At 49.6% G+C, this 13,562-nt stretch overlaps 1 protein-coding gene across 1 annotated transcript in view; it reads left to right on the top strand.

The window, feature by feature from the left end:
* Positions 1-7,839, top strand: part of ZBTB7B (zinc finger and BTB domain containing 7B) — an 89,518-nt gene extending 81,679 nt beyond the window's left edge. The window contains exons 2-3 of the mRNA XM_033925508.1: positions 14-1,087; positions 3,671-7,839. Of these exons, the coding sequence (XP_033781399.1) occupies positions 24-1,087; positions 3,671-4,082 (1,476 nt within the window). The 5' untranslated portion in view covers positions 14-23 and the 3' untranslated portion in view covers positions 4,083-7,839. The remainder of the gene's footprint in view (positions 1-13; positions 1,088-3,670) is intronic.
* Positions 7,840-13,562: the final 5,723 nt, after the last annotated feature.

A 13,562-nucleotide genomic window follows, 5' to 3' on the forward strand; every position in this document is an offset into this window, starting at 1 on the left:
CTTCTTTCCCCAGACAGGTAAAAATGGGCAGTTCAGAGGACGAGCTGATCGGGATCCCGTTCCCAGAGCACAGCAGCGATCTGCTGCACAGCCTGAACGAACAGCGGCGCCGGGGCATCCTCTGTGACATCACCATTCGCACGCAAGGCCTGGAGTACCGCACGCACCGCGCCGTGCTGGCCGCCAGCAGCCACTACTTCAAAAAGCTCTTCTTCAGCTCGTCGGCGGAGGCGGCCGCCGCGCAGCGGGACGTGTGCGAGCTGGACGTGCTGAAACCCGACGCTCTGGGGGCCCTCCTGGAGTTCGCGTACACCGCCACCCTCACCATCAGCAACGCCAACATGCGGGACGTCCTGCAGGCAGCCCGGCTGCTGGAGATCCCTTGTGTGGTGGACGCCTGCCTCGAGATTCTGCAGTGCAGCGGCGGGGCGGCGCCCGACGCGGCCGACGCTGGCCGCCAGGGCGATTACCAGAAAGCCAAGCAGTACCTAGATGAGCTGGCCACGGAGCGAGCCGGAGACAGCCCTTCCCAGGAGAAGGCGCCAGTGGCCCCCTTGCCACAGGAGCCCACGGCGATCATCTTGCCACGCCACCGCCGGCGGAAGCCACACCGGTTCCTGCAGACGAAATCCGCCCGGCCCAACAACCACATTTTGCACAGCACCATGTTTCTGAGCAGGCAGCTTTTCTGCTCCCCCGCCGCGGAAGAGAGCGACGGTGGCCCTCCAAAAGGGCGCAGGGACCCCTCTCCACCCGACGCGCCCAGCGGCGAGAACAGCCAGGGCTACCAAGGGAGTGCCGCCGAGAACATGCCGCCGGCGCCCACCTCCCCGCCGGAGAACGGCTCGGAAGAGGACGCCATGGAGCTGGACCCCCTGGCGTATCTGCATGCCCTGCCTGACTCTGAGCTGACGCCGTCCGCCGAAATCCCGGACAATCTGGGCAGGAAACGGAGATCGCAGATGCCACAAGAGTGCCCAGTTTGCCACAAGATCATTCACGGGGCGGGAAAGCTGCCGCGCCACATGCGGACGCACACGGGAGAGAAGCCATTTGCGTGCCAAGTCTGTGGCGTGCGCTTTACCAGGTACACGTATGATTAGTCTGTCTGTTACCTTAAGTGGAGCTCGACACGGTTTACAGGAATTAATAAAGAAAGGAACTCCAATGGAAAGAAGAAGGGCTTAGTAAACAGGAAGGAAAGAGGGGACTTAGAATAATGGAGAGGGAGGGAGTAGTTACATTTTGGAGAAAAGCCAAGTTTTCAAATGTTTTCAAATGTTACATTTCTATAGCTCTGTGCAGACTCCTAGAAGAGGCATCTACCTGACAGACAGGCCCTGAAGAAGATGGATAGATAGTATAAATGAAGCATGAATCCTTGAGGGTTGCCAGGGTTTCCTCTGTCTCCTTCCCTTCCCCTCCCAACCATAGCAGATGGAGTCTGTCATGGAATCGGTAGTGGGATGCATGCATTGACCAAAACCCCTGATGGCAGGTTACTCTGGCTATGAAGGCTTGTACTTTCAACAGAGTAGTAGTCATTTTCCCAAATAGTAGAAAACACAGGCTTCAGACCCTGGGAAAGTGTGGCGCAGTGGTTAAAGCTCCAGGCCACAGCACCCTGAGGTTGTGGGTAGAGAATGACACGGGGACAAATTTTTTTCCCCCGCCCCCCCCCCCGCGAGAACTCATTTTCCCGTCCCGCCGAGTTCTTTTCCTGTCCCCGCCCCATTCCTGCAAGCTCTGTCCTCGTCTGCCCAAGCCTCAAACGCTTTCAATTCAGAAGTGTTTCCAAGCTTGTGCGGTTAAGGAAGAGCTTACAGGAATGGGACAGGGACAGGGGCAAAACTCACGGGGACGGGATGGGGAAATTGAGTTCCCCATGTCATTCTCTAGTTGTGGGTTCAAACCCACACTGCTCCTTGTGACCCTGGGCAGGTCACTTAATCCCCCCCCCCCCATTACCCCAGGTACGTTAGGTGGATTATGAGCCCACCAAGACAGACAAGGAAAAATGCTTGAGTACCTGAATAAATTAATGTAAACCATTCTGAGTTCCCCTGGGAGAACAGTATAGAAAATTGAATAAATAAAAGTTTCAGCCTCTGTAACCAGAGCTGGTATTGTGACATCATCATGCCTTATTCCACCAATGCCTAAGAGCCAACCTCATCAGTGATGTCACAATGGCTTCATTGTCCTATACCTGACTCACTTCTACTACATTTTAATTTCTAGAGTGGGGCAGTGGTTAAAGCTACAGCCTCAGCACCCTGAGGTTGTGGGTTCAAATCCCGCACTGTTCCTTGTGACTCTGGGCAAGTCCCTTAATTCCCCCATTGCCCCAAGTACATTGTGAGCCCGCTAAGACAGACAGGGGAAAATGCTTGAGTGCCTGAATAAATGAATGTAAACCGTTCTGAACTCCCCTAGGAAAATGGTATAGAAAATTGAATAAATAAAAGTTTCAGCCTCTGTAACCAGAGCTGGTATTATGACATCATCATGCCTCATTCCACCAATGCCTAAGAGCCAACCTCATCAGTGATGTCACAATGGCTTCATTGTCCTATACCTGGCTCACTTTTACTACATTTTGGTTTCTAGAGTGGCGCAGTGGTTAAAGCTACAGCCTCAGCACCCTGAGGTTGTGGGTTCAAATCCCGCACTGTTCCTTGTGACTCTGGGCAAGTCCCTTAATTCCCCCATTGCCCCAAGTACATTGTGAGCCCGCTAAGACAGACAGGGGAAAATGCTTGAGTGCCTGAATAAATGAATGTAAACCGTTCTGAACTCCCCTAGGAAAATGGTATAGAAAATTGAATAAATAAAAGTTTCAGCCTCTGTAACCAGAGCTGGTATTGTGACATCATCATGCCTTATTCCACCAATGCCTAAGAGCCAACCTCATCAGTGATGTCACAGTGGCTTCATTGTCCTTTACATGGCTCACTTTTACTACATTTTGATTTCTAGAGCGGCGCAATGGTTAAAGCTACAGCCTCGGCACCCTGAGGTTGTGGGTTCAAACCCCCGCTGCTCCTTGTGACCCTAGGCAAGTCACTTAATCCCCCCATTGCCCCAGGTACATTAGATAGATTGTGAGCCCACCTGAATAAATTCTTGTAAACTGTTCTCAGCACCCCTGGGAGAACGGTATCGAAAACTGAATAAATCAATCAGTAAATCTTAAGTGATGCTGCCTATCCGAGGGCTAGCTAGTACCAGATGTTAGAGCCGATGCAGTTGGAGGTCCATCCAGGTCAGCAACAGGAGACCTGGGGGAGCTAAGGCACGATCGATCGTCCTCCTGCACTGCCTGCAGAGTTAGGAGAAGAGTATCCTATTAATGAGAAATTGAAGTTTAACCAGCTGCTTTGCGCTTCTCAGCCGCAGGAAGTGACAACATCTAGCCCAGGGGCGTCCAACCTCGGCCTTCGCCAGGTTGGGTTTTCAGGATTTCCCCCAAACGATTAGGCAGGAGATCTATTTGCACGCGGTGGAAGCGCTGCATGCAAACAGAAATTCATTGGGGAAATCCTGAGAACCCGGCTGGCACGAGGACCCGACGTTGGACCACCCTGAAATTCTAGCCACAGGCTGTGGTGATGATCATGCTCTGAATTTTGTCCCTGTCTCTTTCCTTCCTCTCTCCCCGATGCTTCAGGAACGATAAGTTGAAGATTCACATGCGCAAGCACACCGGGGAACGCCCGTACTCCTGCCAGCACTGTCCTGCCCGCTTCCTGCACAGCTATGACCTGAAAAACCACATGCACTTGCACACTGGCGACCGGCCGTTCGAGTGCACCCTCTGCCACAAGGCCTTTGCCAAGGAGGACCACCTGCAGCGTCACATGAAGGGGCAAAACTGCCTGGAGGTACGCACGCGCCGGCGTCGGAAAGAGGAGCCCCCGGAGGTGCGCTACCACCATCCTACCGCCGTGACCGAAGGCCTTGACCTCTCCAATGGCAAGATGGAAGACTTCCGGCTGTCCATGCTGCGGTACTGGGGGCTGCCCCGACCAACTATGGAAGAGACGAGCCCCGAGGGGGTGGCAGCAGTGGAACCCTTATAAATCTGACCCAGAAGAGGGCACAGGGAGTAAATAACCTACGTACAGCCCTGTCCTTACCATTCACGTCACTCTTCTGAAGCGCTTCTCATTGCATCTCCCTGACGGTAAGAGGTGAAAACGGCTCGCCTGTCACCAAGAACTAATACACTGTCATGGCCTCCCTGCAATCTACCAACTGGTGGGGGATCCACATCAGACCCGCACTCAGGCTCCAGGACCCCGGTTCAGCGTTTTGGGTTGTTTTTTTTTTTTTTTGCTTCTTCCACAGAGCAAAGAACTCGTGCTGTCCTGCTTCACTGCATTGTGTCACGGCTATATCCGGCTTTGAGCAGTGCTGGAGAAAGAGGTCTGCTTCTCCCATCCTTCCGCCTGGCCGGAGAGCAGAACATCTGCTTTTGCAGTGTGGGATACGTCGCTGTCCTGAGAAGATGCTTGTTTGGGGGGGGCAGGAGGGGCCATTTTAGGTTCTGTTTCTCCTGTAAAGAAAGAAAATGTCTTGGTTCAGGCCACACTGCAGGAGGGACGGGAGAACGTACAGGAAAAGATGGCAGCTACTTCAGAAGTGTGGCAGGCTCCAAGGGCAGTTTTTGACATTTAAAGAAGATATTTTTATTGAATATATCAATTAATTAATATATATTGTGTATGTATATAGAGATAAAGATGTATAGAGATAAATATATACATTTATATATATATATGGTAGAGTTCTATGTTGGCAGGAGAAAAGCAATAATGAATTTGAATTTGTAGTCCTTATTGGGTGATACGGGTTATGCAGAGGATCCTGGGACTGGGGCATTATGGGATTCCATTCAGGGACCTGTGCCTTTTTTTTTTTTTCATGGGGGTCAGTATTGAAATTCCCATGGGAGGGAGCAGAGATTCAACAATCAGCCACTTCCGGGGCAGTGACGAGGTGCTGGTGTGGCACTCTGCTCAGGGGCAGCAAGTCGAGTGCCCTGAAAGTTCACTGTGACCAGAGTTTGCACTAAAAACTACCCAAGGATAACCTGTCTGCACTATTGTTCATTCACGACATTTATCCGTGTGTACATGCCTTATCTGGAAGAACTTTCTCAGGGACCTGAGACTCCTTTAGAAGGAGAAACCAGTGATTTCCTTTTCACCCACTCGGCATCCAAAAGTGGAGACTGGCACCAATCCTCTGCAAAACTGGTGAGAGGGCTCCCTCTAGTGCCTGTACTGCATTTTTGCAGGGCTGACTGTGCTTCATTCTGTCCTAGGGCACTTTTTATAAGGTAGCATAGAACCTGAGCCTGTCATATATCTCAGGTTACCATATGGCTCCAGAAAAAGGAGGGTGGATTGAGAGATCCAGGTTTTAAACCCAGATGTCTCAATCCGTCCTCCTTTTTTCTGGAGCCACATGGCAACCCTTCATTATCTCTTTATTTCTCTCCTTTTTCACTTTTTCTCTCTGTTTATCCCAAGTTGCCTTGAGCTTCCATTATGGCCACAGGGATGTTGCTAATGCATCTACTGCCTTCCATGAAAAAATATTTTCTGCTATTATTCTTGATTCTCACTCCTTGTGGCCTGATCTCATGTAGGGTTGCCAGATTTTCCTTTCGTAAAATCCGGACCCCCTAGCCACGCCCCCAAGGCCCATCTAGTTCTACCCATTCCCGCCCCCTGCTACCTGCACACGCGCGGACTTCCTCCCTGCCCTACACAGCTTTTCAAAACCCGGACCCCCGGACATGTCTGAGAAAATCTGGACGTCTGGTAACCCCTACCCATAACTAGTTTTTGGCCCAGCCCCATGATGCAGTGGCCTGCCCTATTTGAACAGCTGTAGTGTATTGTCTCACTGTCTTCTTTCTCTAGAACAGCGTATCACAAACTGTGTGCCCTGGCACATTGGGGAGGATGAGAGGTGCTGGCATCGGCTGACTGCCTACAGGATGTGCCTCTAGGGGCAAGAGACACGTCCTGGAGGCAATCAGCCGGCGCCAGCTTCTCTCCAGCCCTCTTCCCTGCTGGCACCCCCCCACTGGCATCTCAGGGCCTGTCTGTAGGGCCTTGGCTCGTGCATGGATGTCGACGCGATGACATCACGCACTTCCGGATGCCTCGAGCCGCGGCCACTACATATAGGGTGCCCGCGGCTCGAGAAAGTTTGCGGGACGCTGCTCTAGAATATAGGTATTAAGGTCCATAAGTCTCATTTCTGAGGCCTGTGGTGCAGACCCTATATCACTTAGTCTGTCCTCAGGCCTCCCCCAAGGCTGTCACCAAGGGGCGATGAAAGGGGCACATGCATCCAAAAAGAAGGGTTCTTTCAGAGGTGGCAACTCTTGTTCAGAGCACTGTTTTTGTTCTGTGACTGCTTTGCCTCTCCCTGTGTGCCCGAGCATCTCTCAGACTCTGGCCACTGCCTTCATCCCATACGGGTCATCCTGTGTTCTCTTCCTGGCCTGTGCACATCAATATCCGACCCTCTCTTCCCTCTCCATCATATGCCAACAGGACTGCTTTAACTAGCCATGGGATGACTCCCCCTCACTAGGCTTACCAAATTTTTCTCTGGGAAACCCCGGACACGTAACCCTGCTCTGTTCCACCTCCAGCTTCACCCCCATTCCGCCTCAGCCCTGTACCAGACAAATGACAGGTTTTGGACATGTCCGGGTTTCCCTACCCCTTACAATTCTTTTCTTCACCTCCCCCCGATCCACCATCACCTCTATTCTCTTCCCATCCATCCATCTGGCATCACCCCCTCTCTCTTCCCCATCCAATATTAGCCCCCTCCCAAGTATTTCCCTTCAAACCTATCTCATCTGTTCCAAAGCTGGCATTGCCCATTGCTGTAGGGTTGCCAGATTTTACCATTGTAAAATCCAGACACCCTAGACCCGCCCCCCAGGCCCGCCCATCTCTGCCACAGTACCGCCCTAGCTCCGCCTCCCGCTGCCTGCCTTGGTCGGGCAGGAGGAAATGCGCAGATACCATGCGATTAGGTCACGTGTGTGCGCGGATTGCCTCCTGCCCGACACGATTGAGAAGGAGGCTTTTCAAAACCCGTCTGGAGAAATCTGGACTTCTGGTAACCCTACTTTGCTGCCGTGCCTCCAGGTTCGCAGCAGCAATCAATGTATTATCAGGGAGAAGCGAAGCCTCGGAGCCCACGTTGCTCGCAAAAAAGCCCCGCTGTTCCCTCTCACCTTCCCCCTTTGATGTTTCTTGCTAATGCTGCGTTTATGGCTGCAGTGGACAGTTCCGGGGAAGAGGGGAATGAGGGAATCGGTCCACGGATTCGGTGGCCTGTTTCTTGCTTTCCTAATTTTGCTTACGGACCACTGGGCAGCCGGATCTCCTTTACATAGGGGCTGGGACAGCTGCCCCTTTTGCCTACTGGGTAAAAGGCAGCCCTGCATGCCACTTCTTTTGGACCCATAACTCTACACTTACTGGCAACAGCCTTCAGCCATTGCAGCGGTGCTCAATCCCAGTTAATATTACTGTCCAATATCCCTTCCTACCCCCTAATACCTGAAATCGCTGTTCACTTGAAATCAATAGCCCAGAATAAGGGATCAAAGCTGATCTTCCTTTCATGCTACTGACACTTTAGGGAACAGAGGTTAGATCACAGTTTCCACTAGAGAATGACATGGTGACAAATGTGTCCCCTGTCCCGTCCTTGCGCGTTTTGTCACTGTCCCTGCCCCGTTCCTATAAGCTCTGCCTTACCCGCACAAGCCTCGAATACTTATGATTTTTAAAGCGTTTGAGGCTTGTGTGGAAGAGGACGGAGCTTGCAGGAACGGGACAGGGACAGGAAAAGAACTCGCGGGGACGGGAAAATTAGTTCCCGCGGGGACGGGAAAATTAGTTCCCACGGGGACGGGGAAAAATTTGTCCCCGTGTCATTCTCTAGTTTCCACCTCTCTTTCCCTGATGTCCGGGGTTGGTTTTTTTTTTTTTTTTTAAATAATGTGACTGCGTTGTCAGAATAATTCTCAGGCTTAGCTTGGAGCCATAACACTGATGTGATTTGTGCTAAGATCAGGGCAGAGACTCTGTTACAAGAGGGAAGGGGAGTTGAACATTTTTGGATTGCATTCTGCTTTTTTTTTTTTTTTTTGCTGATCTGAGCGGCCCCGACCGCTTCTGCTGCAGCCGACTGAGGACCACCTGCAATATTTTTCAGGATTTTCCAAATACTCCCTATCCCACGCCACAAGACGTATGGAATCTGCAGCCTTAATTTGCTGTTTAGCGCCTTAGGATGTAGTGGCATCGTAGTCACTGCCGATGACATCACAGAGACCGTGACATCGTGTGAAAATCAGCTCGAGAGGGCAGAACACCAGGAACCTTAAAATAACGCAGGAGGGAGGATTGATTTTCACAGGGGATGACTCTGGGCACAGGACCGCCAGCCTTCTCCCACTTTGCTGTAAACTTTTAGGAGTGTGTTGGGTTCACAGGTGACCATCAGATGTAAAACTCTGTGTAGTGAATAGTGCATAGGTCTTCTAAAGGAATAATCACTCTAGCATGGAACTTAAAATGTGTTTCCTTTAACAATTCTGTATATGTTTGTAAAAGTGTAAAGAAACTTGAAAATCTCTCTCCCGGGAGGCCTGGCCTCTGTACACTGGGTTTAATCTTATTACTGTTGATTCTTTCAGCATGATTTGCAATTTCTTTGTAGAGTTTCAGAAGTGTTTGGCCTATGTAGAGATACACAATGTGCTTCCTTTAATTTCTGTTGTTTCATGGATGGAATTGTAAGATATCAAATTTTGAAAAGCCCGGCCCGAAGGCAAGTGAATGGGGAGAGGCACGGATCCCTATGGGCCATTTAGCAGCAGCAGAGAAGTGGTGCTTTGGGAGCTGGGGGGGGGGGGGGAGCAGGAAGTGCTTTCCATGCGTCTGTCTTTCAAATAGTGAGTGTGGGTCATTGGTAACCAAGGTTTTCTACAAATGCTAAAGTGGCTTGATGCTGGGTTTGCCCTCCTGCAGCCTCGGCACCTTTTCGCCTTTTGCCAGACGTCCAGATTTCCCCGGCTTCTCAAAACCAAGCACTTTGTGCGGTTTTTGCAAAGCCTCCTCAAATTGCGTCGAGCCAGGAGGAAATCCGTGCATGCCAGGCGATGACGTCATGCGCGGATATCCTCCCTGCCCGGCAGCGGGGGCGGGATTAGGGCGTTACAGGGCGGGGATGGGTGGCGCCGGTCTAGGGAGTCTGGGTTTTCCGATTGGGAAATCTGTCAACCCAGCTTAGGGCTCTGTCCAGTCTCTCTTCCATCTCCTCGTGGAGGAATTCAAAGGAGCTGGTGTTGTATTCAGTACCTTCCCCGTGTATTTCTTTCGGTTGTATAAGTGAAGCTACTTTTGCAACATTCCTTCCCTGCCTGTCAGGAGAGCAGAGGTTCAAACCTCGAGAGGTCTAGTGTGGGCTTCAGGGAGGAGCAGCGAGGGCTTGTCCCGGAGCACTGGAGTTGTCTCCTATGTAGGGGGAGGGCCGAGTACCTCTGTCCTCTTATTCCGCAGCTTCCGGGGGGTTTCCTCCACAGCTCTCAAGCCACCACGGGATGAAAAGCATGGCAGCAAACTCCTTATTCACCTGGCCTGGTTTTAAGGTGCCTTCGGGTGTACTTGAAATCTCTCCTACTTGAACTGCTACACTGATGTGGAAAAAAAAAAAAACACCTAATAATTTAAGCTAGCTGTATTGCATTTTGTTTTGCTTTTTTTTTTTTTTTTAAATGAAGGTTGGTTACAGAGAATAAAATGAAGCCAGATTTCATTGAGTGCTATGAATTTGATATTTTCCCCCCAGCTTAAGTACCTGAGTTTCAGGAACGTAGGAACATGAGACGCTCCACTGAGCCCAGCAGCCTTTCTCCGATGCTGGCCAGTCCAGGCCATATCCCAACCCGCTTTGTATGGAGAAAGGTTGGTTCTCTGGTGACTTACACAGAAAAAATTGATCTAAAAGTCCATGCAGGCCAATTCAAACAGTTACATTTCTACTGAGCTGTCTCCTTAGACACGAGCAGGGAAGGGGGGTACAAAGGGGAGAACCGAGTTTATTTATCTACCCAGAATCGTGTCGATGGCTGTTGTGGACACGGAGCAATTGGTAGCTGGTATGAATCCCTGCAGTAGAGACCGGAATAACTGGGAAGACTGTTACCTGGGTTTGGAGTCCTGTGATATAGACTTTAATGACTAGGTCAACAGGATGGATCGGTTTTTTGCTTTAAAACTATAAAGGTGTGCTACTGTTACTGTTTTATCATTTCTAAGGCCTGTCAACTCTTGTTCAGGGTGTATTCACGAGGGAAGTTCCTCAAGGTGCCACTATCTTCCCCCTTGGCTTCTCAGTCCAGTAATCTGAGCAAACATTTATGAAATTAAAACTTACCGGTAAATGAATGTAACATAAGAATTGCCAGACCAAAGGTCCTTCAAGCCCAACAGTGGCCGACCCAGGTCCCAAGTACCTGGCAGAAACCCAAAGAGTAGCAACATTCCACAGCTGAGATTGTGATGTCATAATGCCTCATTCCACCAATGCCTAAGAGCCAACCTCATCAGTGATGTCACAATGGCAGAAACCCAAAGAGTAGCAACATTCCACAGCTGAGATTGTGATGTCATAATGCCTCATTCCACCAATGCCTAAGAGTCAACCTAATCAGTGATCTCATAATGGCTCAATTATCCTAGACTTGGCTCACATAAGAACATAAGAGCTGCCCTACTGGGACAGACCAAAGGTCCATCAAGCCCAGAATCCTGTTTCCAACAGTGGCCAACCCAGGTCCCAAGTACTTGGCAAGATCCCAAGTAGTAAAACAGATTCTATGCTGCTTTTCTTAGGAATAAGCAGTGGATCTTTTAAATCTGATATAAGTACTTCAAGGACACAGGCCTACTCTATCCTTTATCTTTGCTTGCCTCTCTTAGGCGTTTTATGTAGATGTGGTAAGATGGGGTTGTGGTTTAAGAACCTGATGCTTCCATGAACAGCCCTGACTCTTCTGATTGCTGTCCACTACATCTGTGGCACATGGAAACCACCTTTGATACGAGGGGAAAAAAGTACAAAGGATCCTGGGAGAGAATTACACCAAAACCAAAACACAAGTGAGACAGTACCCCTCCTCAGAATTCCTTATGCTTTATTTAAATAACATTTTCCCGGAGCCCCTTACTTTAAAGAGGGTAACTTGATGGGTTTTGCTGTGTGCACTTCATGGTTTACATTGTACTGTAATATCATTACTCCAGGCAGATAACCACTCAAATCAAAGGTGGTGAGGTTTTTGGCTCACCTTACTACCTGGGATGAGTCAGCACTTCTGTTTCCTAGTCTCTATGGTGCATAGTCTGGGGCCGTCACCTTCCTTAGTAGTGGTAAATATTATATTTATCAGTACTTTAGATCCAGGACAAAATATATGGCCTGATAAATATAATATTTACCAGTACCTTAGATCCAGAACAAAAAGTTCAAAGCCTAATTTCAATTGGAGTTGGAACTGGAATCAGTCAAAGGTTTGATGTACTGACTCCACAGCTGTGTTTGGAAGAGCTGGGTGTGTTTATTTAGGAAAAACCAGATGTGCTGATTTTGGAAGAGCTGGGTGTGTTGATTTTAGAGTTGAATCAGGTTCTAGAGATGCTGGGCGAGTTGGCAAAGGAAAATTCAGACGTGCTGAAACTGGAGGTGCTGGGTGAGTTGATCCAGGAAAAGTTGGGCGAGTTGGCAAAGGAAAATTCAGACGTGCTGAAACTGGAGGTGCTGGGTGAGTTGATCCAGGAAAAGTTGGGCGAGTTGGTTCTGGAGACACTGGGTGAGTTGATCCAGGAAAAGCCGGCCGAGTTGGTTCTGGAGAGGCCAGGTGAGTTGGTTCTGGAGACACCGGATGAGTGAATCCAGGAAAAGTCGGCCGAGTTGGTTCTGGAGACGCTGGGTAAGTTGATCCAGGAAAAGCCGGGCGAGCTGGTTCTGGAGATACTGGGTGAGTTGATCCAGGAAAAGCCGGCCGAGTTGGTTCTGGAGACGCCGGGTGAGTTGATCCAGGAAAAGTCGGCCAAGTTGGTTCTGGAGATACTGTGTGAGTTGATCCAGGAAAAGTTGGGTGAGCTGGTTCTGGAGATGCTGCGCGAGTTGGTTCTGGAGGTGTCGGGTGAGTTGGTTTAGGAAAAGTTGGGCGAGTTGGTTCTGGAGACACTGGGTGAGTTGATCCAGAAAAAGTCGGCCGAGTTGGTTCTGGAGACGCTGGGTGAGTTGATCCAGGAAAAGTCGGCCAAGTTGGTTCTGGAGACACCAGATGAGTGAATCTAGGAAAAACTGGGCGAGTTGGTTCTGGAGATGCTGGGTGAGTTGATCCAGGAAAAGCTGGGCGAGCTGGTTCTGGAGATACTGGGTGAATTGATCCAGGAAAAGTTGGGTGAGCTGGTTCTGGAGATGCTGAATGAGTTGGTTCTGGAGGTGTCGGGTGAGTTGATTTAGGAAAAGTTGGGCGAGTTGGTTCTGGATCCTTTGGGTGCTGACCCATTTTTCCTTTCCCTTTTGTGATGAGTTTCCCCAGGGGCACAAGGTCACGCTTGCGCTTTCTCTGGAGTAGCTTTTCCCCCTCGCTGGGCTCACTTTAAACAGAATCAAAAAGGATTAGCCTGAGCGGGGTGATGAACAAAATTCCTGGAAACATTCTCAAATCATCATGTAACAAGTCATTCAGCTCTTTTCCAGTAGGTAATTCTTTACTGATTGGATATACAACGGGGGTGAAGACCTGAGGTTGTTATAAAAAGAATCCACATCCCTTGAAAGGCCCTACTTGTGTTCTTAAAAGAGTTTTAGTTACAGGAATTCCTACCCTGCCACATAATTTCCATGTATGTAAGTAACAATACGAAAGCACAAAGAGGAACACGAGTCTCTGGAAGTCCAGGAAATGTTTGACTTTTTTGGCAATCTGAATAAAGCAACCTCAGGATTTACTTAGGTACAAAAATGTGTCATAAATAATGCTCACAAAAATGAGACTCTGACCCTACACGTTCTGTGTTTCGACAATTGTTCAGTCTTCCTCAGGGGTCCTAATGCTGAAGACACAAAATACTTGGTACCTAATACAGTACCTCTAATGAACTTCTGAGACAAGTGGTCATCAGAGGTATTAGATATTATTTACTGGGTCCTAAGCTCTGGAATTTCTTCCCTTGTGAAATGAGGGCTGAGCCTACATTTTCTAAATGTAAAGTTGGGCGTCCTTCTCTACCTGATGGATTCAATTTTCAATGGCCAAGGAATGCATTTCATCTCCACTATGAAAATAGCTGTTGCCACCTCCACTAGAGATCGTGACGAGCCATTTTCAGATTGGAGCGACTGGAGATTGCTATTAGACCACCAGAGGTTATAAAGCAGGCCTAGGACAAGCCTATGTGTGGAAGGGGTCTGGATGTGGGGGTGCTCCTGGTTTT

Source organism: Geotrypetes seraphini, chromosome 16 (genome assembly GCF_902459505.1).
Source record: "Geotrypetes seraphini chromosome 16, aGeoSer1.1, whole genome shotgun sequence".
Taxonomy (NCBI): Eukaryota; Metazoa; Chordata; class Amphibia; order Gymnophiona; family Dermophiidae; genus Geotrypetes; species Geotrypetes seraphini.